A 27,866-nucleotide genomic window follows, 5' to 3' on the forward strand; every position below is an offset into this window, starting at 1 on the left:
TGTGGCTGGCAGCTCTGTAATAACCCTACACCACAGACATAGACCAGCCTCACTGTGGCTGGCAGCTCTATAATAACCCTACACCACAGACATAGACCAGCCTCACTGTGGCTGGCAGCTCTGTAATAACCCTACACCACAGACATAGACCGGCCTCACTGTGGCTGGCTGCTCTGTAATAACCCTACACCATAGAGGCTTAGACCGGCTTCACTATGACTGGCAGCTCTGTAATAACCCTACACCACAGACATACTTTAGACTGACCTCACTGTGGCTGGCAGCTCTGTAATAACCCTACACCATAGAGGCGTAGACCGGCTTCACTGTGGCTGGCAGCTCTGTAATAACCCTATACCACAAACAGATACAGGCTGCCGTCCCCGCCACCCAGGGGCCTGATGGGTAGAGGGCCTGTCGGAGTGTCCCTTGCTGGAGGGCAATAGGAGTCAGTCAGTGTTCAGCCAGGTACAGTACCTCAGACACCAGGCTTCAGACCCACAGCAGAACAGTCAGGATAAGTTTGGCACTGTCATTATTATTACAGAGAGTCTCACGGTTCTCGCCTCACCTATAGTGGTGTAAGGAGAAGAAGGGAAGCTGGCAGCAATATGTCTTTTCCATTTCATGGCTGTATGTGGGGTTTTTATTATTACAGTATTATTATTATTATTATTATACAAATACACAGATCCAGAGACATATTGTATCTGTATATGGCTCTGGGACAGATACATATGGCTCACAGTAGATCGGTGATTGTCTCCATGTCTCCAGTTCCAGAACGGATTCATTCATTACTCCACTGGGGATATGGCAGCAATGCAATTTCATATTTAATCATATATTGTCCTGTAGGTGTACAGTATGTGCTGTATAAACCACAGGAGGCTGCTGAGGGGAGGATGGCTCATAATAATGGCTGGAATGGAGTGAATTAAATGGTATAAAACACATGGTTTCATGTGCTTGATGAGTTTGATACCATTCCAATTATTCCGTTTCAGCCATTACTATGAGCCATCCTCCCCAATTAAGGTGCTACCAACCTCCTGTGGTATAAACATGTAGGTATTGAGTGGAGTGGTGAACCGGATTTACTGTCTGATTTAATAACAAGAACACACACACACTGTACCACACCTTCTCCAACGCATTGTTGACTGACTTTCTTTACACCAACCTTATATTATGTGGATAAACAACAAGTTCTCATATTCTTGTGCCACGTTCACGTGCTAGTCGGGAACTCTGAAATGTCCGACCTGCTAACTGTTTGAACGCGGCACGTGTATAACTAGAACCAGTTAGCATGTTGGAAATGTAAGACTTTCCTAGTTCCAACTAGCGCTGCATAAGTTAAGTCCCGAAGAAGGTCAGCTTCTGCAATACTAAAATTGAGCAGTCCACTGAACATCCAGAGCATCAAACCAGACTTTGATTAGCCTCTGCACCTCCAGTAGTCCTCTGGGGCTTTTGAATGGAGTGGAACCCTGCTCACTCTCTATGGTACTGGTGCCCTGTAAACCTCAGCGTTCTCATTCCAAATCTCAAGACACTACAGCCGACTCGTGCTAGACCTCCAAGTTCAGGAAGTGAATTGACAAGCATTTTGGGATCCTTGGAATTTTACCATCAAGATATGTGTTGCATAAGAGTTCTGAATGCATAGTGAAACCTTAGATGAAGCAGATTCACAGTTAGCCATCCAGCTATGACAAGACTGGTCAGAGTCCAGTATTCAGAGAGCGAACCAAAAATGAGACAGAGCAACCAAGCATACCTTTTAAAGATTAAAACCCCTAAGGTTTCTATATGATACCCAGAAGTGGCACCTTCACCATGGTCCCTGAGGATCTGAATGTCTTGTTTGTCTGTATGAATGAACAGTGCACAGTGAGCTCTCCTGTCCTCCCTCCTTTCCCCCACCCCTCCTACCAGGTTCTCATCAGAACAGGCTGTGCAGGGGAGACAAAGGAAGCAGTCGGAGAACAGTGAAAACTCTTCATTAGCTTGTAGTATTTGCATGAACAACTCTTTTCAAGTAGTGTCTGCCACTGTCCTCTCTCTGCCTTCATGCGACAGGCCTAGTCGACTGTGGGCACTGGCAGGTCATTCTTCAACATTTACTCTCTCTATTAATGAGAGTGAGAGAGAGACAGAGAGAGAGAGAGAGAGAGAGAGAGAGAGAGAGAGAGAGAGATTTCTTTCCATTCAAACAACCAAATTGCATAGATGTAGATTTGTTGGGGGGTAGTCCTTTGTCAGAAACCTGGTGCAATGTATTGCTGTGAAGTTTTGTATATAAGACATGAAGGAAATGCACCTAATCATCCCTAGCATAGTGCACTACAACTGTTGATCTGATCCCTGGTGTTGGGAGTGAACACGGTGAATCTGTAAAAGCTACAGAGTGACAGAGATGGGCCACGTCTCCAGTATCTGTCAAATTGGTCTGGTGAACACACCCAGCCATTGGGAGAACCAATCATCCTCTTTGACGAGAGAAAAGGAAAAAGGAGAAAGAATGGGAGGAGAGGCTGTGATTCCAAGTTAGACTCCAATACTCACACTTTCCCACTTCCTCTGTCCTTTCTCTCTCTCATACACGCAAATACACACCAACCACCCCCAAACTCTTCTCTGCTCATGTGTGAAATGAGCAAGGGTCTTATCTCTTGGAAACACACCACTGAGCCAGAGGACAGGGAGAGCGAGGGAGACAGACAGCTGGATGGGAAGAGAGCAGGAAGGGAAGAGGAATGAGGGAGAGACAGAGAAAGGAAATTAAAGTTTCTCATGGTCTGCACACTGATGACTGGAGAATCTGGTCTGGTACAGACTGGAACTCTGGACATTGCCAGTCTGAAATAACCCTGTTTCACCCTGCCTACTATTAACGCAGTTAATGCAGTTCGTTAGGGTGTTCGTCTTGTATCTAAGGCCTGTCTGGCGAGATTGTTTTTCTCAACATTATATACATAAATCAGGACTGCGTTATAGTCATTATGTCCCTGAAATTCTAATTAAGTGAAAACGTTGTCTGAAATAAAAATAGATTCAGTCAGGTCCTCTATTATTGACACCTTTGATAAAGATGAGCAAAAAAGACAGTTTAAAAAATATATATATATTTCACCTTTATTTAACCAGGTAGGCAAGTTGAGAACAAGTTCTCATTTACAATTGCGAGTATAAAATAAATAATACAAATAGTGAGGTATATTGCTCAAAACAATTAGAAAATTATATTATTTTATACAAATACAATTGCTCAGAGAAAGAGATTTTGTATAAAAAGTAATACTATTTTTTTTTAAAGATAGGGATCAAAATGATTGGCACCCCTGTTTTCAGTGCACCAGCATCCTACCCATGCGAGGATAATGACACTGAGCATTTTCCTGAAATGTTTTATGAGATTTGAGAACACATTGTGAGGGATCGTAGACCATTCCTCCATACAGAATGGTCAGATGACATGATAATAGAGCACTTTGGTCACACACACCAGTGTGGGTTCGTGGCCCTTGTTAAGGTCGATGGCATCATGAACTTTACCAGGAACCGACCAGGACATTTTTGCCAAAAACCAGGTTGCCTCAGCCAGGAGACTGACACTTGGCCACAAGTGGATCTTCCAACAAGACAATAACCCCAAGCAATAATCAAAATCCACAAAGAAAATGGTTAATTGACTACAAAATCAAAATTGTGCAATGGCCATCTCAGTCTCCAGATTTCATCCCCATTGAAAACCTGTGGTATGAATTGAAGAGGCTAGTCCATAAGAGCCGACAAAGAATATCTAGGATATAAAAAATTCTAGATCCTCCTGGCTGAGACAACCAGGTTTTTTCATAAAATGTCCTGGTAGGCTACCTCGTAAAGTTCATGATGCCGTCGACCTTACCAAGGTCCACAGGACCAGCGGAAGCAAAATAGCCCCATAGCATTAAAGACACACCACCATACTTTACTGTAGGTATCAGGTACTTTTCTACATGCTTCTGTTTTTCAATGCCCATGAACCCACACCGGGGTGTGGCCAAAGAGCTTAATTTTCATGTCATCTGACTATTCTGTATGGAGGAATGGGCTAAGATCCCTCCCAACATGTTCTCCAATCTAACAAAGCATTTTAGAAAAAGGCTCAGAGTATTGAAAACACGGGTGCCAATAATTTTGACCCCTATCTTTTTTAGATTTTTTACAAATTATTTGTGAAACAAAGTCTTTCTCCGAGCAATTGTATTAGTCTAAAATAATATACATATATTTTTTAAATGCATACGGTATAGCTCAGTATTTGTATTATTTATTTTATACACTATTTTTGGCTGATCTTTATCAAGGATGCCAATAATTATTGACTTGACTGTATAATGATCAGCAATGCATTTCACTCACAGATATAACACAATCCATTATTATTTATAGGCATTGGAGAGTCTATTCATTCAAAACATGTTATTACAAGGCAATTGATAGCTATTAGACACCAATTCAGTCTAGAATTAGGCCTGGTTTAAATGATCTAAAGCTTTTTGGCTCTATATATTAAAGCAATTATCTTTTGCCATTGTTGTTAGGGCATCGACCTTGTATGAATGTGGCAGGTGCTAGTTTTGTTATCTCTACTGTAGCACAGATGAATGTGGCAGGTGCTAGTTTTGTTCTCTATACTGTAGCACAAATGTAACCCCAGAACCCTTGCTGTAGATAGCCAGGTTGGAGCTCTAAGAAGAGCCTTGCATCATTACCACCATGAGTTGGGATCGACATTTAACCTGTTAATTCACCACTGTGGTGAATGCGTGCAAGGTGGGAAGGTCACCCAGATTAGACTCGAATTAGATACATATGACCTTTATCTCTCTCAATTAAATTACATCCAAAAGGCTTTATTGGCATGGAGTCTAACTACATAGAATCATATTAAATCTGACGACGGAAATGAGATCTCACCCCCGTGAGGTCTCAATGGGAAACTGGTTTGATAGTTACCCTGACTATTTCTATGACAAATGCAATTCATATTTTATTCCTCTGCAGGTACCAGACTGATGGTGTTGTACTGCAACCTGGTGGATAATGTGAGCACTCTCGCTTGTACTGCGCCCTGCACTGCAGTAGGTGTCAGTATGTTCTTCTTCATCCTTTTGAAAAGTTCTTCTTCATCCTTTTGAAAAGTATCTTCAACCTAAGGGGAGAACCAGGAACTAACTCTGTCGTTTGTTTAGATTTCCTAGCTTGGTCTTGACAACTCCAGGAGTTACGTTTTTGCTTGTTTTAGAAAGTGAACGTGTAGCTAGAGTCATTCAAAACAGCATCATAACATGAATAAAACAGAGAGAGGAATCATGCGCTCAATGCTTGTTGTTGTGGCCGTTGCCTGTATCCTCGTGAGCCGAGCAGACTGTCACACTAGTACTACGCCAACGCCATTGAATTGTAAGATACTATTCCTACATTTTTGGTTACGAAATGTATCAACAGCATGATTCAGTGTTGTCGTTGCTCGTTTCATTTATTTGTTTGTTTGCCATATGTCGCTTGTAAGGTCTCGATGGCTAGCTAGCTAACTACAACTGAAATGCGTCATCAGCTAACGTTAGCTTGCTAGGTTAGCCAAAATCATCAACTTTGAGTTGGTGTGACATGCACAATTGTAGACAGTATGGTGATTTAGCCTAGTTTTAAGCATGGCACAGCTAAGACTTACTGAATTCAAATAAGAACACACATTTCATTTCAGCTTGCAAAGCCTTCTCAACTTGTGACTCATGCGTTCAACACCCAAAGGTAAGCAGAATATTATGTAACACTTCCTATTTGTAAAGCATATACATTATAGTCTTGCTACTAACTATAGCACTCAGGCTATGTTCAAGAAAACTATATATATATATATATATATATATATATATTAGTCAATGTGTACCATTTTGTACAAGAGTCACATCATTGAAAGTAATGTCTGAATCCATTTAAGTTACTCAATAAATAAAGGCAGAGAATTGCGAGGGACCTCACCATACGATATTATCACGATACTTAGATGCCGATACGATATATATTGTGATTCTCATTATTCCATATGTATTGCGATTTGATGTTCCAAACATATTGCGCACCGTATGTCTGCTGCAGAGGGACAAGAGAGAGCCATGAGAAAACAAGTTTTGATCAGTCATCGAAATAAAAGTGCTGTAAACAAATTGGCTACCAATTTAAAAAGATGGAAAAAACACTTTGAAGGAAAAATACTGGAGTTTTGGTGTAGATACAGCCAACTTGTTCAAAAGTAATATAGTGATATTGTGAAAACAATGCAATATGATATATCGTCAAAAATAATATCTTGATATGCAATTTTCAATTCCCCACCCCCCATCAGTAATATTAATAAATGATGGACACAGTCAAGGACATGGGTGAAGGCTGGGAATAGGTGATCCTGCACATATCACGTCTTTGAGAATTGAAGTAGTAGGCTAATGATGAGTGTCTTTTCTCAGTGCCTGTGGTGCATGACCAACTACACGTGCACAGACTACCCAGTGAGCTACATTCTGCCTCCACCTGCAGTGTGTAAACTGTCACAGGCACGATGGGGAATGTGTTGGGGTGAGTGAAATTAAGTTTTACATGATGGGACCTCCCGTTAGACGACCTGATGTGGGTGCAGGCTTTAGTCCCACCCAAGCAAGAACACACCTGATTGTACTAATCAACTTATTGTTGTGTTCGATTTAGACATGGATTAGTGTAATCAAGTGTGTTACTGCTTTGCTAGAACAAAAGCCTGCCCTGTACCCACATCAGCCCATGGCGGGCCACATGCTTTGTTGGGTGTCTGTTCAGGTCAATATAGCAACAGTCAGATTAATACATAATAGTACATCTGAATGTGAATGGTGGAGCCTTGTTGGCATAGTTCATAATCAAATTTTATTGGTCGCATACACATATTTTGCAGGTTTTATTGCAGCTGCAGCGAATTGCTTATGTTTCTTGTTCCAAAAGTGCAGTAATACCTAACAATACAAAACAATACACACAAATCCCCCAAAATAAAGAAATTAAGAAGTATCAGAATGAGCAATGTCTGAGTCTGGAATATAAATATATACATTCAGTGGCCAGTTTATAAGGTACACCCATCTAGCACTGGGTTGGACCCCCCCCACCCTTTGCATACAGAACATCCTGAATTCTTTGGTCCATGGATTTTACAGGGTGTGGTGTTCAAATGTTGCTCAATTGGTATCACAGGACCTAACGTGTGCCAGGAAAGCTTTCCCCAAACCATTACATCACCACCAGCCTATACCGTTGACGCTGTGCAGGATGAACCATGTACTGATCGTGTGCCCACTGGAGCCGCTTCTTCTTGTTTTTAGCTGATAGGAGTGGAACCCGGTGTGGTTGTCTACTGCAATAGCCCATCCCTGACAAGGACTGACAAGTTCTGCACACAACTTTTGAACTGTCCCATTATTTGTGGCCCGCCTGTTAGCTTGCACAATTCTTGCCATTCTTCTTTGACCTCTCTCATCAACAAGCTGTTTTCGCCCACAGGACTACCACTGACTGGATGTTTTTTTTGTCGCACTATTCTCGGTAAACCCTAAACACTGCTGTGTGTTTCTGAGATACTGGAAAAGGGTGTGCTTGGCACTGACGATCATACCAAGCTCAAAGTCGCTTAGGTCACTAGTTTTTCCCATTTTAATGTTCGAACAGTAACGGAATGCCTCTGCCTGTCTGCCTGCTTTATATAGTAAGCCACTGCCATGTGGCTCACTGTCTGTAGGAGCGATCCATTTTCGTGAACTCGGTGGTGTTCCTAATAAACTGGCTGCTGAGAAAGTATTCACATCTCTTGACTTTTCTACGTTTGGTTGTTTGTCACTGGCCTACACACAATACCCCATAATGTCAAAGTGTAATTATAGTGTTTAACCTGTTTTTTGAATGACCACCTCATCTCGGTACTGCACACATGCAATTATCTGTATGGTCTCTCAATCGAGCAGTGACTTTCAAACACAGATTCAACCACAAAAAACAGGGCGATTTTCCAATGCCTCGCAAAGAAGGGCACCTATTGGTAGATGGGTCAAAATAAAATAAAAAGCAGACATTGAATATCCTTTTTGAACTTGAAGTTATTAATTACACTTTCGGTGGTGTATCAACATACCCAGTCACTATAAAGATACAGGAGTCCTTCCTAACTCAGTTGCCTGAGACGTTGGAAACTGTTCAGTGACTTTAAAACAGTTAGGGTTTAATGGCTGTGATAGGAAAACTGAGTATGGATCAACAACATTGTACAGTATGCTGTTATACTGTCCTAATTGACAGAGTGAAAAGAAGGAAGTCTTTACAGAATAAAAATCTTAAAAAATATGCATTGTGTTTGTAACAAGGCGCCAAAGTAATAGTGAAAGAAATGTGGCAAAGCAATTCACGTTTTGCCCTGAATGCAAAGTGTTATGTTTGGGGCAAACCCAGTACAACACATTGCTGAGTACCACTCCATATTTTCAAGCATAGTGGTAGCTGCATCATGTTAAGGGTATGCTTGTAATCGTTAAGGCTGGGTCAGTTTTTCAGGATAAAAAAAATAAACGGAATGGAGCTAAGCACAGACAAAATCCTAGAAGAAACCCTGTCTGTCGGTTTCCACCAGACACTAGGATATAAATTCACCTTTCAGCAAGACAATAACCTAAAACACACTGAGTGTAGAAAACATTATGAACAACACCTTCCTAAAACATTAGGAACAACCCCCTGTTTCCTCTCAGAACAGCCTCAATTAGTCTGTGCATGGACTCTACAAGGTTTCGAAAGCGTTCCACAGGAATGCTGGACCATGTTGACTCAGATGCTTCCCACAGGTGTCGAGTTGGCTGGATGTCCTTTGGCTGATGGACCACTCTTGATTCACACAGGAAACTGTTGAGCATGAAGAAGAAAAAACCAGCAGTGTTGCAGTTGTTGACACAAACCGGTCGCCTGGCAGCTACTACCATACCCTGTTCAAAAGCACTTAAGTCTTTTGTCTTGTCCATTCACCCTCTGAATAGTACACATACACCATCCATGTCTCCAATAGTCTCGAGGCTTAAAAATCCTTCTTTAATCTGTCGTCTCCTCTTCATCTACACTGATTGAAGTGGATTTAACAAGTCACATCAATAAGGGATCATAGCTTTCACCCGGTCGGACTATGTCATAGAAAGAGCAGGTATTCCTAATGTTTTATACACTCAGTGTACACTGGAGTTGCTTACCAAGCCAACATTGAATGTTCCTGAGTGGCCCAGTTACAGCTTTCACTTAAATCGGCTTAAATCTTATGGCTGTCTAGCAATGATCAACAACCAACTTAACAGAGCTTGAATAATTTTTTTTTAAAGAATAATGTGCAAATATTGTACAATCCACGTGTGCAGTATGTGAACATGATTAAAGTGACCAGTGTTCATTGACTATGTACATAGGGCAGCAGTCTCTAAGGTGCAAGGTAGAGTACTTAGTGGTAGCTGGCAAGTAACAGTGACTAAGGTTCAGGGTAGGTACCCGGGCGGAGGTCGGCTAGTGGTGACTATTTGACAGTCTGATGGCCTGGAGATAGAAGCTGTTTTTCAGTCTCTCGATCCCAGCTTTGATGCACCTGTATTGTCTCCGCCTTCTAGATGGTAGCGGGGTGAACAGGCTGTGGCTCGTTCAGGCCTAGTAGATGTCTGTCAGCCAGCCTGCCCCCTCTGGCTGTTCTGTGTTGATTAGAGCCACCCCACTGACTGATCCACATAAACACACACACACACACACACACTGGGGCTGCCTGCTGGAGCTGCCTGCTGGGCTTCTGATCACAGGCCTCTGGGCCACAGATGACAACAGCATGGGGTGTCTGGCTGGTTTCTGAGCATGAGGTTAGATACCAGGGCTAGATACTAAGGAATAACATACATTCCACAGTATTATAATCATTTGAATAATTAAAGAAGAGATCTTTTCATTTTGTTTTGTAAAAAAATCTCCCTGCCACAAATATTGGCATATTTAATTGAGAATACAATGTTTTATGACATGAGAATCTGGAAACAACCATCTTCGTCCAAACTAGTTACTAATCAGTTTAAAAAGCCTTCTCAACTTGTGACTCGTGCATTCAAAACCTAAAGGTAAGAAGAATATTATGCTACAATTCTTGACCAACATTTCTTTTGTCCAAACCAAATCGAGCAAGTACAAAAAATCTTGGCATAAAACCCCACTTGTAATTTGAAAAACACACCAGCTGGTGGCAGTATTGTCTAACAAAGGTGCATTGTTGAATTAGTAGTCTGAGTGCCAAACTGAGTTTTTCATATCGCTCAATCACAGGCTGGTATTGCTCAGGCTTATTAAATAATACTGCATATCTGACTTGCTCAACCAATCAGCATCAGTGCAGTCTGCACCCCTCATTTGGATCTGTTTGATTCCTCATGGGTTTATTAGTCATATACCTACATATTGATAGAATAAATGCATAATCACATTATCGGCTGCAATCTAGAATGATGAAGACAGCCCATTTCCTGTTTGGTGGTTGGTGACGCAACAGTGACTATAACTGTAACTAATTATTTTTCTATTTCCTGCATTTTTTTTGGAGGGGGGGGTATTTTTTTCCACTTATGGTCTCATAATAAGTCAATGAATAGACATTTTTAGAGCTGGGATGCTTGGAGGAAAACATACAGTGGCATGTTACATCAACATAGCATCTAGCAGTCGCTAGGCCCCGCAGTTGCGGCTGAACAATATGTTTGTGTGTTTAACTCTGATACTTACAAACTCTTAGAAACATGTCGCTGGCTTCGGAGGACTCAAGCATTGTTAAGGACAACCAACCCAATCAACAAAACAAACCAAAACCAGGTTGGCCAATAGGTATCAACGATGGAACCAAACCATCCCCTAGTAAGAGGGCGCGAGTGGGGAGAGGTTTACAGATATGGATGTTGACTTGTTAAAATCATCAATGAAAGGCTTGCCGAACTTGGTATCTTGGATATATTACGAGAGGACATCAATGCATTATGTGCTAGTCTAGAATTCAGCCAACGCCAGATTGATGATCTAAGGAAAGAACACGGCGCTGAAAAAGGTACTGTAGACTCTATTCATAGCAAGGTGGAGGTGGTACAAAGGGAGAACAAACAACTTAAAGAAACCTTGCTTGATGTACAGTGTCGATCAATGCGGGACAATCTAATATTTTCAGGGATACCGGAGAATGGCAACAGCAGAGGCTGTGAGGACACAGTCCGAGACTTTATGTCAACTCAACTAAAACTGCCCACTGATGTTGTGCGTAATGTCACTTTCTCCAGAGTCCATAGAATAGGTAAGGCCTCTGGAAATAGGCCACGGGCTATTATTGCATGTTTTGGCAAATTTAAGCAAAATGAAATGACGAAGAACATGGGCAGAGAACTCAGAAACACTGATTTTGGAATGAATGATCACTTCCCCACCGAGATCAATGAAAGGAGAAAAAAACTATATCCCATCATGAAGGAAAAACGTTGCCTGAAACTTTATATCAACGGGCAATTGTATCGGGACTCTAGAGTAACTCCCTGGCTATTTTGATTTAATGTTCAAATTTGAGTTTGTGTGTTGTAGTGTATCATGACAACTTCAACCTTAACGAATACATGCTCTATTGATCTCCACTTGATAAGGAAAGGGTTGCATATAGCTCAGGTTAATGTATGTAGCCTTCCTAACAAAATACATGAGGTTTTTAACTTGGTCAACATAAATAATATTCATATTTTGGCTTTGACCGAAACGCATTTAGATGCATCTGTAAATGATGGGCAAATTAACATTCATAGATATAGTCTACTTAGAAGGGACAGGAATAGGAATGGTGCGGGTGTAGCACTGTATATTCAGAATCATATACCTTTTAAGAGGAGGGATGACCTTAATGTATGTCAAGTAGAGGCACTATACGCTCAGGTACATCTGCCTCACCAGGCAGCCATATTGGTGGGATGTGTGGATAGACCTCCTAGCTCTAAGGTGTCCTATCTGGATGACTTATGTACTGGGTTTGACCAGGCTACAGATAGTAACAGAGATGTATTTATCTTGGGTGATTTTTAATATAAATTGGAAGGATCACAATAATTAGAATAGAACAAAATTGATGAGATATGCGGAGAACTGTGGTTTGAAACAAATGGTTAATGATACTACTAGATCATCAATTAAGTTGGGTCATCGTTCAGACACATGCATTTATCAGATTTTCTGTAATATACCATTGCAATGCTTAAAAGCCACATCAATTCCAGTGGGATGGACAGACCATAATACTGTGACCATAACCATGAACACCAAGGTTCCAAAGAAACCCCCTAGGATTGTGGTCAAGAGAAATTTTAAAACATTTAATCATGAGCTATTTCGAAATGATTTGGAGCTGATTTATCTAGAGGATGATTTAAATCGCGCTACAGAATGTTTTATTGATTTGCTCACTGAAGTAATGGACCATCATGTCCCTATAAGAAAGAGTACAGTTGGTGCTCGTCCATCTCCATGGATTGATGATGAACTGGGTAAGGCTTTTTCTTAAAGAAATATGTCAAAATTCTTAGCAGCCAAGTCAAAATTAGAAATTGATGAACAGAATTATAGAACATTGCGTAAGTATGCAGTTAAATTCAATCGCTTTTATTGATTAGAAAAATTATTATAAAAAGGTATGGAACACAGTTAAGGGCTTACTTGGTACATCTATCTCGTCATGCCCATCTAGTGTGGAGGTTGATGGGAGAAGAATAACAAAACCAGTTGATATTGCCAATTTTGCTGATTATTTATTTATTTTTTTTACAAAGAAAATGAATTTACTGAACAACAATGTAAACATACATTCTTCCAAACAAGCTATTGCCCAATGGATTGATGATCATATTATGAGCAACAAGATCTGCTCTTTTAGTCTGCAAACGGTGTCAGTGGAGTAGGTGTTAAACCTATTGAAGTCATTACCTGATGGGAAATCTACAGGTTATGACCTTATGGACAATTTTTTGCTTTGCTGTGCTGCTCCCCAGATTGCAGTTCCACTGAGATACATATTTAATTGGTCACTGGAAAAGGGGATGTTTGCAAATGTATGGAAGCATGCAAAACTGTGTCCTAGTCCGAAAGACTGCAAAGAACCCATTACTCCTGCCAATAGTCGACCAATTAGTCTACTCCTTACACTCAGTAAGATAATGGAGGGTATTGTGAGTAAACAAATATGGGAGTACATGGAAAATAATGATCTGATTACAGCCAATCATCATACTTGTCGCAAAAACCATTCCATTACCACTGCATTGGTTGACATGACTGACCACTGGCTCAATGCTATGGATAAAGGCAAGTTTGTGGGTGTACTATTTTTAGATTTCAGTGCAGCATTTGATTTAGTGGATCATGAAATAATTTTGACAAAATTAATGCATTATGGTTTTAAGGAGGTAGCATTGAATTGGGTACAGTCATATCTAACTGACAGGAAACAGTCCACTTATATCAATGGTTCATTTTCTTCCCCTCGTGTTAAACTGTGGAATACCGCAGGGCAGCTGCCTTGGACCACTTCTTTATGTAATATATACCAACAACCTTCCCTATGCCTTAGCTGAAACTCAAGCTACTATATTTGCAGATGATACTACAATTTATGCAGCAAGACAATCGGTTCAACAGGTACAGCAAGCTTTACAATGAGATTTGGAGAATATCAGGGAGTGGGTTTGCCAGAACAAACTTGTTTTAAACACCAAGAAAACCAAAGTTATGTTGGTCTGTTCCACTAGGAAAAGGCCAAAACAGCATGGGATACAATTAAGTATGGGAGGAGTACAAATTGAAGAAGTGGCAGAAACCAAACTATTGGGAGTGCAGCTAGACAACTGCTTATCATGGTCGTCTCAAATAACTAATCTATGTAAAAATATATATATATATTAAAACAGCATGTATAATCAGAAGGATAGCTACATATTTTCCAGGAAAAATTCTTAAGCAAATAACCCAAGCATTAATTGAGAGTCAGGTGAACTACTGTTCTGTGGTCTGGGGAAATGCATCATCAAGTGAAGTTAGGAGGCTGCAGATTGCACAGAACAAAGCAGCAAGGATTGTTTTACGGTGGAGATATGGTTCTTCTGTTGCAGTCATGCGCAATGTTCTTTGTTGGTCATCAATCAACAAGATAATTGAAAAAAACATGCTTATTTTATTTCATATACATCATTTAAAACAGCCAAGTTCTATTCACAACGGTAATCAGTTGGTAAGAGACAGACATTCCGTAAATACTAGGAATAGATTGTCCACCATCTATGCGTTATCCAGACAGAAAAGAGAAATGGGCAAAAGAACATTTCGATTTAGAGCAATAAAGAAATGGAATAAATTAACTGAGCAAATCAGAAACCTTTCAATATATAAATTTAAACATATTTTAAAATGATTTAAATATAATACACAGAAATGTTGTGGGATTACAGTAGATGAAGAATCAATATTTTTTTAGATTTGAGTATTTATTGGTTCATTATGTTAGTATACTATGTACGTTTGTAATAGTGTGTTATATGTGAAATGTGTTTGTATATAAATTGTATTTTAATGTTTAAGGACTCCTGGAAGATTAGTCCAAATGGGGACTAAAAGAGAATCAAATCAAATAATGAAATGTTCTCTTCATCCTTGATAAAGGATAGTTTGTTGTGAAATTCACTTAAGTCAAATAACTTTGAAGCATGTTGTTATTTGTTCATATTTTGACCCTTGACCTTTTCTCTGTTCCAGTGAACTTCGAGGCTCTGATCATCGCCATGGCAGTGTTAGGTGGGACCATCATCATCAGCATCACAGTCTGTTGCTGCTGCTGCTGTTGCTGCAAGAAACATCAATCGGGGTAAGACAGGAAGTGATGTCACCGAATTGCCCTGTCTAGCCTAATATTAAGGCATACTTGCAAAGAATGGCAAGGGTTTTATCAGTCGGTCTTGTTCATAATCCTAGGAAAACCTCCACACTAATAACTATGTCTTTCAATACCTCAGACTACTCATATTTGTGCTGATATTCTGCATATCCTTTGTTGCATCCAGCATCAGATTATTCAAAATGCAGATCTCTATTAACATGCACCATCCATGTACAGTGGTTATACCCTTTTATTAAAACAGGTAGGTGCAGTGCTGGATGCTGATCCTGCCCTGCTTGTTATGCGACGCTAGGAGGGAGGAAGAAGAAACTGTCATTACAAAGTGGAATGTTTTAAAACGGCATGTCAATCAAATGCTTGCTGGCCTGACACCCTGATTGGCAGCCATTTAAATGCAGCCGCTCTGTGCATCTCAATCATCTATCCTAACTAAACATGAAGGCTGTGAAGATGAAACAACATGTCTGTCCAAAATGAAGTTCCACACAGTTCATATTTCTCACCTCCCAATCATTGGAAGGCCTCTGCATATATTGGCATAATTTGTTCCATTTTAAGATTGCATCCAATTAACAAAGATGACACCTCTCTCGTCTCCCCAGCAGAACCTCTCACCTGTCAGAACCTCTCCCCTTTCCAAGCTTACACAACAGCAGCCTCACTTTTTGCGTTAAACACAAGCAGCAGAATGACAGGATTGCTTTTTGTTGGCATCATCTATGCAAAGTTAACAGCAACAGCCATTCTATACAACAGATCTTGCAGTGTTATTGTTGACAAGGAATACTAAGTCTCATTTCCACTTGGAGACAAAGTATATCATATACTGTACAAGGAAAGTGTGTTCTCAGACCAATCTGTGCTGGTGTGTCTCTGTCTGTAAATGTGATGTTTCAAGGTGATTGTAACGCTGCCTGTGTCTCTGTGTCTCACCAGGCCAGACAGAGATGAGGAGAGGTTTGCCAGGAGGAGAGAGGAGATCAGACAGCGTGCTGATGAACGGTAAGTATTCATTAGTTATCACACACTCAGCTTCACAAAGGCTTTCAAACCACTACTAAAAGATGCACCATTTTATCAACACAATGATTTGTGTGAGCCCACACTGTTAGTTGCTTAGATTTTTGGGGAGGTGCTTGTATCTGTTTCAATGATGGAAAGCACTTCCCACAGCTACCTGGTCAGATTCAAAGTTTTCTACTCTGCTGCTGGTGATCTATAGAGACGTTCACTGTCAGGGTTGGGGATTTGAACAGTTGGTGAGCTGTGCCTGCGGCTCTTCAAGCAACACCGTCCACAGGAGAAATACTGTGTGTGTGTGTCCCCAAACACCAACCGAGAGGATTGTAATCACTGATTCCAGCTCTTAGTCTTCAGCAGCTGCACTTTGATCAGTGTGTGTTTAAATATAGAACGTGCTACTACACAGTGTAGTGGTAGAAATGGGATTCTGAGCCACACTTCCTCCTACACTGAATCACTCCCCTTTACATAAATGTTTCAGCCTTTCTTTAAATGTTTTCCTGCCTGTCGTCCACAGAGGATAGCTTGATGTGTTGTTTAACGTGGTGAGCAGTCAGTCATGCAGAAAGACAGTCGGTACAGTAAGTTTATCATGTCACATGCTGCGTGGTGTACTGGGGAGTCTTGGCTCACTGTGTGTTTCTGAATTAAACCAGCCTCTGAACCTTTCTTCTATCAAGCCAGGGAATGTAGAGTAGACTCACTCAGTCAGTTCCTGATGTGGATCAAACCACCATAGTCTGTGTTGGTGTACTGACCTGCTGTTCTGATGGGAACAGAGACGACCCAGGCCTGTTTTATGCACCATGGGAGAGGAGGGAGCCTCTAGAGAGATTACAGCACGTCCCCAGAGTCTGCAGATGGAGAGGTTAGGACACAGCTAAGAGCTCTGGGCCCTCTGTCATCTGAGCCACAGATGGGGAATGTTCTACAGAACAACTTAACAGACATAAGTTACCACATCCCCACCATCCAAACTCCACCGACTCTTACTGTATCTTTATGTTGGAGAATATCCCATTGAAATAACACAGGGTTTAGGTTAAGTTTGTCCTGACTCCCTATCAAACCAAGGGGTTTAGGGAGGTCTAAGACAGTGTTAGAGAGCGAGTTTAGAAAGACAGAGTGCACTTGAGTCTTTGAGTTTGTATTCATCCCTCTCGCTCTTTTTCATTTTCTTCCGGTCACTCTCCCTGCCTCCTCCCGCCCACTTGTTGCCTTGGTGCATGGTTATGTGGGAGTCAGTCAGCTGAGAGGGGGGGGGGAGAGACAGATGGTGGTCAGGACAGCCTCTGCTCCTCTCTGTTCCTCTCTGCTCCCTGTGTTGTCAGCCTGCCTGCCTCCTCTGATTGCTGCTCCCCAGATCACTACCTGGCATTAAAGAGCCCAGATTGATTTACACTGTCTGTCTTTGTGTGGGACTGCCACTTTGGGACCCAGTGAATTTACGTCCCTGGAGGGGCCAACAAAACCATCACAACCACCTCCCCTCCCTGCCTCCTTTGTGTCCTCCATAAAGTTAGAGCGATGGCTGGGTGGCAGGCGCCTCAGCCTGCCCTGTGCTCGTATTTCACCTACTGCTGGCAATGCCGGTGTAAAACACAGCGTCTTGTTGTTTACGAGCCTCTATCAGGGGCCACGGGGAGGTAAACAATGACACTAAAGCCGCCTTAAATAATGTCAGATGTCTAAAGGCTTAATGCTGCCACTAAGGCATGGCAGCTTTGTTCAGCAAGATGGAGGCTGGAGTCAACTTTTGGTTTGTAGAGCACAGATATAGATGCCACTTTGGTTATTGATTGCTTTTGACATCCATATTTCATATTTCCACTACTGCAGTCACTGCAGTCCATTAGTTGACTTGATAAGGTATTTGCAGCTTGGGCAAAGTTCTTCCATTAAGCGGGGCTCCTCTGAGGAGGCTGGGGTGTATGGTGCAGGAACTGTGAAGTGTCACTGGTGAGAAAGCTGAGGTGCTAAAAGTGGCAGTGGGAAACAACATGTAACAAGTTTAGCAGAAACACCCACTGACTGAGTACGTTTACATGCACAATAATAATTGGATATTAAAGTGATTATGGCAGTAGGCCAAGTATGGCAATAGCCATGTAAACACCTTAGTCTGCTTAGCTTAATCAGCATACGGTCTACATCGAAGTAAGCATACGCCGACTATAACACCTGCTTTTCTAAGCAATCTGGAATTATTAGGGCATGTAAACAGCTTAATCCATGTTCCAGCGGTGTAATTGATCTGCACATGTGCCAGCACCGGTAGCACAAGCCTCCCTCTTATGCACGAGTGAAGTGAGTTAGGAAAAATTGAACGGTTTGTTTTTACATATAAACTTTATATGTCCTCAGAATCAAATAGGCTTTGAAAAAATAACATGGTCGCTGTGGTAGAATTTTATTTTGTTTGGCGATTTTCTGCATTTATCAAATGTCTCGTTCAAATGTGTCAATGTAAGGATTATTTGGGAAATCGTTCTTCTTGCAAGACATGTCAACGTGTAAAACAAACTATTGTATTAATCTGACTATCCACAATAATTGTGTGCATGTAACAGTGCTCACTGACTGGTGGTTTATATAGTATGAGGCTTGTATTCACAATCTCCTTCATTGCCCAGAAGTACTGACTGAAAAGACTTTATAAATCCTTCATTTCCTACTGTTCATTATCCTGCGCTGTGTTCTTCTGTTAGCTGGTTATTACATGTTCCAGTGTTGCTTATTGTCTTGTTACTGTGTGATAGAACATGACTAGCATTGTCTTCTACTCTGACAGGAAGGTGGAGAGGAAGGTGAGGCATGATGACATCCGCAAGAAGTATGGTACGTATCTCCCCCTCTACATGTATAGAAGTTACGATAATATCATTATTTGAGCTATTTTATTAGGATCCGCATTAACTGTTGCATAGCATCAGCTACTCTTCCTGGGGTCCACACACAACATGAAACATGACAGAACAGCTCAAGGACAGAACTACATAAATGTATACAGTGGTATGTCTCAACTTTTTACCAGCAACTTATTGTGTATCTGATATGAACCAAGTCCCTCTAACCTCTTATGCAATTAGATACACCAATTAGACCCAAGATACACCTCCTCATATAACCTGACCCAATGACCTTGTCTACTTCACCTGATATGAAAGTCTTCTGAGACTGTACATTTACAAGCCTCTTACTGTTCTGTGGCCTGATGTACTTTACATGGGTGTGATGGGATGAGCGTTCAGCATTCATTGTCCTCTATCCATAGGGCCGTCCATTTCCATATTTTCTAAGGTGTTGCTTATTGAATTTCCATCCTCGGTCACATGAATGCATTATTCAGCATAGTGAACGTGTCCCAAAGCAAGCCAACGCAGCCCACATATTGGTTACTCTACCTCAAGTCTCTCGAAATCAATTCTAACACGATGCATCACACTTTGGATGTCAGATACTGGGCATCTCATTAACATCTGCATGTTAGTACAGGTCAGCACAACACACAGGCCAACTCAGTCTCAGGTAATATCTTCATTCTGAATACTGTAACAACCCGTAAGGCTCGGTTAGCTGGTTTAGTCAGTGTGTCAGACAGTAGGAGAGTGGGGAGAGCAGAGGGGTGAGGTGACTAGGAATGACCAGCAGTCTGTAGGGCAGAGGGCTCCCTGGGGTGAATAGGAATGATGGGACATATGAGCACTGCAGTCAGTCCCAAGGTTGACTGAAATGCGGGTGGGATTCCCGGACTTCCTGCTTATTCCAGGAATTATCCAACGGAGGTTTTTTGGAAAACCTAGACATTTTGGGAAAGTCACTGGCATTTTTCAGTCTATAGGAATTATGGGAGTTATGAGACAAGCAGGGTAGAGTGTCCCTGGGGTCTGATACTGTGACCTCTGCTCTATGCTAGGCCTCTGACCCTGGGACTGGAGGGGGGGGTTGTATGAAGACATCTGCTTCTGGTTAAGTGTGAGAAGGGGGTAGCATAACTCTAAAGCTCTCTGAAAAGTGACTAGAGAGCAGATAGAAAGACAGGATCCCCCGTTGCTCCATATTCATAGTGAATATTTCTGTTATTGATGCGTTGTCAAGTTTGAGATCTTTCCATACATTGCCTTCACGTTCTCGAGGTGTGTATGTGTTAACATGGTTCTGTACTATTGGTTGCAGTTCCACATCAATTGTGATTTTCTTTATGGACAATATGACAGAGTGATGGATGGTGGTCTCCTTCACATGCCTCCTGCTAACTGAAGTCTATGTACATTAGGGACCGCTTGGCATTTGTCTGCTACTCAAACGAGGTGTGTGTGTGTGTGTGTGTGTGTGTGTGTGCAAACAAGTAGGTTCTGCTTAATGTCTGAGTGAAGTCAACTCAACGTCTGTTGCATTTCAGGAGGACCAGACTCACAGTGTAAATCTCTACCTGTGTGTGCCTTTTCACTCAGTCAATCCTCAGAGATCAAACACCTAGTGACCTGCACCACATTCCCATCTTGGCAGCCTCTGTACCACCCCTTGGCAGCCTCTGTACCACCCCTTGGCAGCCTCTGTACCACCCCTTGGCAGCCTCTGTACCACCCCTTGGCAGCCTCTGTACCACCCCTAGACAATGTAACTATATACACTGCTCAAAAAATAAAGGGAACACTTAAACAACACAATGTAACTCCAAGTAAATCACACTTCTGTGAAATCAAACTGTCCACTTAGGAAGCAACACTGATTGACAATACATTTCACATGCTGTTGTGCAAATGGAATAGACAACAGGTGGAAATTATAGGCAATTAGCAAGACACCCCCAATAAAGGAGTGGTTCTGACCACAGACCACTTCTCAGTTCCTATGCTTCCTGGCTGATGTTTTGGTCACTTTGAATGCTGGCGGTGCTTTCACTCTAGTGGTAACATGAGACGGAGTCTACAACCCACACGAGTGGCTCAGGTAGTGCAGCTCATGCAGGATGGCACATCAATGCGAGCTGTGGCAAGAAGGTTTGCTGTGTCTGTCAGCGTAGTGTCCAGAGCATGGAGGCACTACCAGGAGACAGGCCAGTACATCAGGAGATGTGGAGGAGGCCGTAGGAGGGCAACAACCCAGCAGCAGGACCGCTACCTCCGCCTTTGTGCAAGGAGGAGCAGGAGGAGCACTGCCAGAGCCCTGCAAAATGACCTCCAGCAGGCCACAAATGTGCATGTGTCTGCTCAAATGGTCAGAAACAGACTCCATGAGGGTGGTATGAGGGCCCGACGTCCACAGGTGGGGGTTGTGCTTACAGCCCAACACCGTGCAGGACGTTTGGCATTTGCCAGAGAACACCAAGATTGGCAAATTCGCCACTGGCGCCCTGTGCTCTTCACAGATGAAAGCAGGTTCACACTGAGCACATGTGACAGAGTCTGGAGACGCCGTGGAGAATGTTCTGCTGCCTGCAACATCCTCCAGCATGACCGGTTTGGCGGTGGGTCAGTCATGGTGTGGGGTGGCATTTCTTTAGGGGGCCGCACAGCCCTCCATGTGCTCGCCAGAGGTAGCCTGACTGCCATTAGGTACCGAGATGAGATCCTCAGACCCCTTGTGAGACCATATGCTGGTGCGGTTGGCCCTGGGTTCCTCCTAATGCAAGACAATGCTAGACCTCATGTGGCTGGAGTGTGTCAGCAGTTCCTGCAAGAGGAAGGCATTGATGCTATGGACTGGCCTGCCCGTTCCCCAGACCTGAATCCAATTGAGCACATCTGGGACATCATGTCTCGCTCCATCCACCAACGCCACGCTGCACCACAGACTGTCCAGGAGTTGACGGATGCTTTAGTCCAGGTCTGGGAGGAGATCCCTCAGGAGACCATCCGCCACCTCATCAGGAGCATGCCCAGGCGTTGTAGGGAGGTCATACAGGCACGTGGAGGCCACACACACTACTGAGCCTCATTTTGACTTGTTTTAAGGACATTACATCAGAGTTGGATCAGCCTGTAGTGTGGTTTTCCACTTTAATTTTGAGTGTGACTCCAAATCCAGACCTCCATGGGTTGATAAATTGGATTTCCATTGATTATTTTTGTGTGATTTTGATGTCAGCACATTCAACTATGTAAAGAAAAAAGTATTTAATAAGATTATTTCATTCATTCAGATCTAGGATGTGTTATTTTAGTGTTCCCTTTATTTTTTTGAGCAGTGTAGAATACTACAATGGACATGAACCTTCTTATGATGGGATACATTTTTGCCGTTTTGTCAGGGAGTTGGTCAACCATGGTTTGCCAGTGCTGTGATAAGATATTGTGTAAAATAATGAATTTGAAGAATTTATCTGCACTGTATGTTTGTTAGCTAGCTAGCTAGCCAGGCTGTTTTAGAGGAATGATTCCATTAGTGTTTTAACTTAACAACAAATTTGCCAACATTCCATTCGAACAATGCAGTCAATCCACATCCATACACTGGCTGATATCAGTTGATGATGGGTCTTAGACAAGTTGTAAATGCAAAAGGTACTGATTGTATCATTAGGGTTCCCGAGTGCCGCAGCGGTCTAAGGCACTGCATCTCAGTGTAAGAGGCGTCACTACAGTCCCTGGTTTGAATCCAGGCTGTATCACATCCGGCCGTGATTGGGAGACGCATAGGGCAGCGCACAATTGGCCCAGCGTCGTCCAGGTTTGGGTGTAGGCCGTCAATGTAAATAACAATTTGTTCTTAACTGACTTGCCTAGTTAAATAAAAAAAAATACAAATATAATTTTCCAAGATAACAAAACATTTGTGGTCTGTTTGCTAATATTTGTAAAAACTGTATTACAAACTCTATTTATAATTATGAAAGTATTTTAGGTAGACAATTTTATTACACAATTTCTGATATCACGTCCCATACTTTTTTTCCCCTACATATGTAAAGTCAGGATTATGCCTCTACTGCCATTGATTCCAATTAGACTCGTTTTGGATTTTTCCCTGACCAATATGGTTGCCATTTTGACCACATTCTGGAACTTTTAATAGGATCTCTAGGCTCTAGCCAGCCTCTGTATAACCCCTACACAGCCCAGTCATAACACAACAGCTTCTAATCACTGTTTTTTAATGTTCCCCATCTCTCCTTTTTATTTCTCTCTCTCTTTGTTTTTACAGGTCTTGTCCCTGACTCTGACCACCCATACAGCAAGTTTGAAAATGAGTAAACCAGAAACCTGTGTGAAGAGAAGTTGTTCAGATGGCCCTGCTCTACTCTGCTCCATCCTGTTTGGACTGACTATCATCCTGTCCTGCTGACTGTTTTAGCTTAGAGAGCAGAGACGCCCTACTCTGAGAGACACACAAACACCTATATATCAAGACCGGTCTATCATCATGATTCATCTAAATCAAACCTTTGCCTATAATTATTAAATGCAGTTTATATTCATTCATTTTAGGTTCTGAATGAAAATGATTTACAGTTTGAGAAAATGTTACATTTGTCACACGATTAAGAAGTTTGAGGAAGTTTGTAATATTTAGTTTGCTGTGTGAGACAGGGCACTGAGTGGAGCTTCTTAACTTTCTGCACATTCTTTGTATTTTTGTGAAATCTGATTTAAAGAGCCTTTGTTTTAAATTACTGTAATATCTGTGATTACGTTTGCGCTTTGTATATATTTCATAAACCAAGAACATAATAATCTATGCTCAATCTAATACATTTCCTAATAAAATGTTTATTTTAATGTAGAATTTTAACGACTTAACAACAAGCCTAAGATCACCATGCGCAATGCCAAGCGTCGCCTGGAGTGGTGTAAGGCTCGCCGCCATTGGACTCTAAAGCAGTGGAAACGCATTCTCTGGAGTGATGAATCACTCACCGTCTGGCAGATGAATCTGGGTTTGGGGGATGCCAGGGGAATGCCAGGTGCATGCTACCTACCTGAATGCTTAGTGACAACTTTAAAGTTTGGTGGAGGAGGAATAATGGTCTGGGGCTGTTTTTCATTGTTCATTCTAGGCCCCTTGGTTTCAGTGAAGGGAAATCTTAATGCTCCAGCATACAATGACATTCTAGACGATTCTGTGCTTCCAACTTTGTGGCAACAGTTTGGGGGAAGGCCCTTTCCTGTTTCAGCATGATTAATGCTCCCATGCACAAAGTGAGGTCCATACAGAAATGGTTCGTCAAGATTGGTGTGGAAGAACTTGATTGGCTTGCACAGAGCCCATCGAACACCTTTGGGATGAATTGAAATGCCGACTGCGAGCCAGGCCTAATCGCCCAACATCAGCGCCCGACCTCACAAATGCTCTTGTGGCTGAATGGAAGCAAGTCCCTGCAGAAATGTTCCAACATCTAGTGGAAAGCCTTCCCAGCAGCACTTCCGTATTAATGCCCATGATTTTGGAATTAGATGTTTGACGTGCAGGTGTCCACAGCCTCTCCACCCTTTATTCATAAACACACCCCAATCTACCGAATGTCTGAATGGAGTTGTCTGTCCTTATAATGACCTCATGTTAGCCAATTTACTGCCCTGTATAGCCATTCGACATCTTAATGGCGGTGCTGCTATAGAAAGTTTGGTCATTAAAGGGATACTTTGGGATTTAGGCAATGATGCCCTATACCTACTTTCGCTGAGTCAGATGAATTCGTAGATAGCATTTTTATGCCTGTCCGGTATGAAGAATGTTGGAGGTACTTTCGCAAGCAGATACCCATAGACTTCCAGTCATTGCTACAATGAACAAAAATAAAAACTTAACATGTAAAGTGTTGGTCCCATGTTTCATGAGCTGAAATAAAATAAATGTTCCATATGCACAAAACCTTATTTCTCTTTGTGCACAAATTTAGGCAGGTATAAGCTACACACAATGATTTGCATTTTATCGATGGCAATTTGAATGCAGAGCTACCGTGATGAGATTCTGAGGCCCATTGTGTCGTGCCTTTCATTGCCACCATAACCTCATGTTTCAGAATGGTAATGCACGGCCCCAAGTTGCAAGGATCCATATACAATTCCTTGAAGCTGAAAATGTTCCCGTTCTTCCATGGCCTGCATACTCACCAGACATGTCACCAATTGAGCATGTTTAGGATGCTCTGAATCGATGTGTAAGACAGTGTTCCAGTATCCAGCAACTTTGCACAGCCATTCAAGAGGATTGGGAAAACATTCCACAGGCCACAATCAACAGCCTGATCAACTCTATGCGAAGCAGCTATGTCTTGCTGCATGAGGCAAGTGGTTGTCACCAGATACTGACTGGTTTTCTGATCCACGCCCTTACCAATTATTTTTAAGGTTATCTGTGACCAGATGCATATCTGTATTCCCAGTCGTGAAATCCGTAGATTATGGCCTTATACATTTTTTCAATTGATTGATTTCCTTATATGAACTGTAATTCAGTAAAATCTTAGAAATTGTTGCATGTTGTGTTTATATTTTTGTTCAGTATAGTTCCCATTGGCTTACGAAACTTCCTCTAACATCAGTTAGAGACAGAAAAATGCTATCCACGTGTTCATCTGACTCTGGGGGAAGTAGATAAAGGGCCTCATTGCTAAAATCCCGAAGTATCCCTATAACTTTGTTTAAAAATCTGCAGGGACTTGATAATGCTGTTAGTAAAAAAGGTATATTGTAGATCTAGTCCCTCACAAAAACAGTTGGAAATGTGTTTCAAATATGAGAGTGTACACTTGGTTAGGCTAGTGGCAAAACTGCTATCTAAATGGAATCTAATTCTAATGCTAGTCGATGCTTTGTTGTTGCAGCTTCTGCACGTGTGCACAGTCTAAATCTACAAGGACAGGCCCAGCTGATTTGACATGCAAATCTCCTGAAAAGCTTTTATTCAGTTCCATCATTTGCAGTGCAGACAAAATCCAGACTGACAACATCCAGACTGACAACACCCAGACTGACAACACCCAGACTGACAACATCCAGACTGACAACATCCAGACTGCCAGACTGACAACATCCAGACTGACAACATCCAGACTGACAACACCCAGACTGACAACATCCAGACAGACAACACCCAGACTGACAACACCCAGACAGACAACACCCAGACTGACAACACCCAGACTGACAACTCCCAGACTGACAACACCCAGACTGACAACACCCAGACCAGACGTTTTTAAACGGTGAAAATACTGAGCAGAAGTCAAATCAGGTGATTATGAAACACTAAGGTGGATGCCTTACCACTCTGGAGTGGTCCAAGGCAGATTTAAGGACATATCAATTCATCTGAGGCTCATCACTTTTATTGGTTTTATTGAACAGTTATAAAGAGGTTCTTGGGCAGACATGCTGTGCACCTATTTATAGTGGAATCGTGTAATTGACTCATTGGCAGTCTCATATGGGTTACACATTGAATAAGAATACCTCAAAGGATTTCCCTTTCACATGTACAGGGCCGACCCTGGACAGCCTGTCACAATTGATTTGGAATACATAGCATACTTTACATTGCCATCATGCCAGTCTGTGCCATAATGCCATGTCACTCAGTGACATGCCAAACATGACAGTGTTTGGAGTTGGCAAGAACACCAACAGATCTGGGAGCAGGCTATACTTTATAATCATGTTTAATTGTATTGAAGAAGTTCTCGTTGAATAATGAAACCCTTTGAGTCATAAAACTGACAGAACCATGTAGGTGCTCAGATTTGGACAGGACAGTGGACACCCTGCCTTCCCTGGAGGAATGTATGTGTACATTAAAACAACATGGCCTTGACAAACCCCTCCACATTCCTAGCATGTTTCCCAAAGAAAGTTGGCTGGGGAACAGAGCAGTTCCCTGCCTGTGCTTTAAAACCTTGACATCAGGAAGGGGAGATCATGTTTGTACCATGTCATAAGCCTCATTTCCTAACTCTGCTCATTCTATTCAGATAAGATCAGTGGTACTTGATACCAGTGGAGATTTTAGCATGTAAATCTTGGTGGAGCAAACTCCCCCAATTTTTTTTGATTAAGACATTAAGGAGCGAGCTAAGACGTACGTAGTCAATATAACTATTTGTTCAGCACTTTTGAAATGTACAGCGATAGAATTCAGAACATGGGCCATTCTTACAGTAGTGTCCCTGTACACCAAGTCAGAACCATAGGATAAATGAAGGGGGCATATAAGCAGACAATGAAAGCTCTTACAATATTCGATGATGACAATTCTAACCCTGATTCAGATGACCATCCTACCCATGCTAGATTACGGAGACATAATTTATAGATCGGCAGGTAAGGGTGCTCTCGAGCGGCTAGATGTTCTTTAGCATTTGGCCATCAGATTTGCCACCAATGCTCCTTATAGGACACATCACTGCACTCTATACTCCTCTGTAAACTGGTAATCTCTGTATACCTGTTGCAAGACCCACTGGTTGATGCTTATTTATAAAAACCCTCTTAGGCCTCACTCTGAGATATCTACTGCAGCCCTCATCCTCCACATACAACACCCGTTCTGCCAGTCACATTCTGTTAAAGGTCCCCAAAGCACACACATCCCTGGGTCGCTCCTATTTTCAGTTCGCTGCAGGTAGCGACTGGAACGAGCTGGACAGTTTTATCTCAATCTCTTCATTCAAAGACTCAATCATGGACACTCTTATCCAATATTTATATTGTATTTATTTATTTATTTTTAATCCCAGGCCCCCGTCCCCACAGGAGGCCTTTTACCTTTTGGTAGGCCATCATTGTAAATAAGAATTTATTCTTAACTGACTTGCCTAGTTAAATAAAGGTTAAATACATTTTTTTAAATACAATTT

At 41.9% G+C, this 27,866-nt stretch overlaps 1 protein-coding gene across 1 annotated transcript; it reads left to right on the top strand.

Moving 5' to 3' along the window:
* The first annotated feature begins 5,163 nt into the window (after positions 1–5,163).
* Positions 5,164–23,789, top strand: LOC115177527 (pituitary tumor-transforming gene 1 protein-interacting protein-like). The gene is made up of 7 exons (XM_029738401.1): positions 5,164–5,454; positions 5,759–5,805; positions 6,522–6,630; positions 14,902–15,010; positions 15,980–16,045; positions 18,858–18,904; positions 23,213–23,789. The coding sequence occupies exons 1-7, from the start codon at positions 5,340–5,342 to the stop codon at positions 23,260–23,262; spliced, it is 543 nt and encodes a 180-aa protein (XP_029594261.1). The 5' UTR covers positions 5,164–5,339; the 3' UTR covers positions 23,263–23,789.
* Positions 23,790–27,866: the final 4,077 nt, after the last annotated feature.

The sequence above is a fragment of the Salmo trutta genome, chromosome 37 (assembly GCF_901001165.1).
Source record: "Salmo trutta chromosome 37, fSalTru1.1, whole genome shotgun sequence".
NCBI classification, from domain to species: Eukaryota; Metazoa; Chordata; class Actinopteri; order Salmoniformes; family Salmonidae; genus Salmo; species Salmo trutta.

Bases quoted from the DNA above. Each gene is read 5' to 3' on its own strand.
- LOC115177527 (XM_029738401.1), top strand. From the start codon at position 5,340: ATGAATAAAACAGAGAGAGGAATCATGCGCTCAATGCTTGTTGTTGTG. The intron at 5,455-5,758 runs GTAAGATACTAT...ATTTCATTTCAG, and splicing joins TACGCCAACGCCATTGAATT to CTTGCAAAGCCTTCTCAACT. The intron at 18,905-23,212 runs GTACGTATCTCC...TTGTTTTTACAG, and splicing joins TGACATCCGCAAGAAGTATG to GTCTTGTCCCTGACTCTGAC.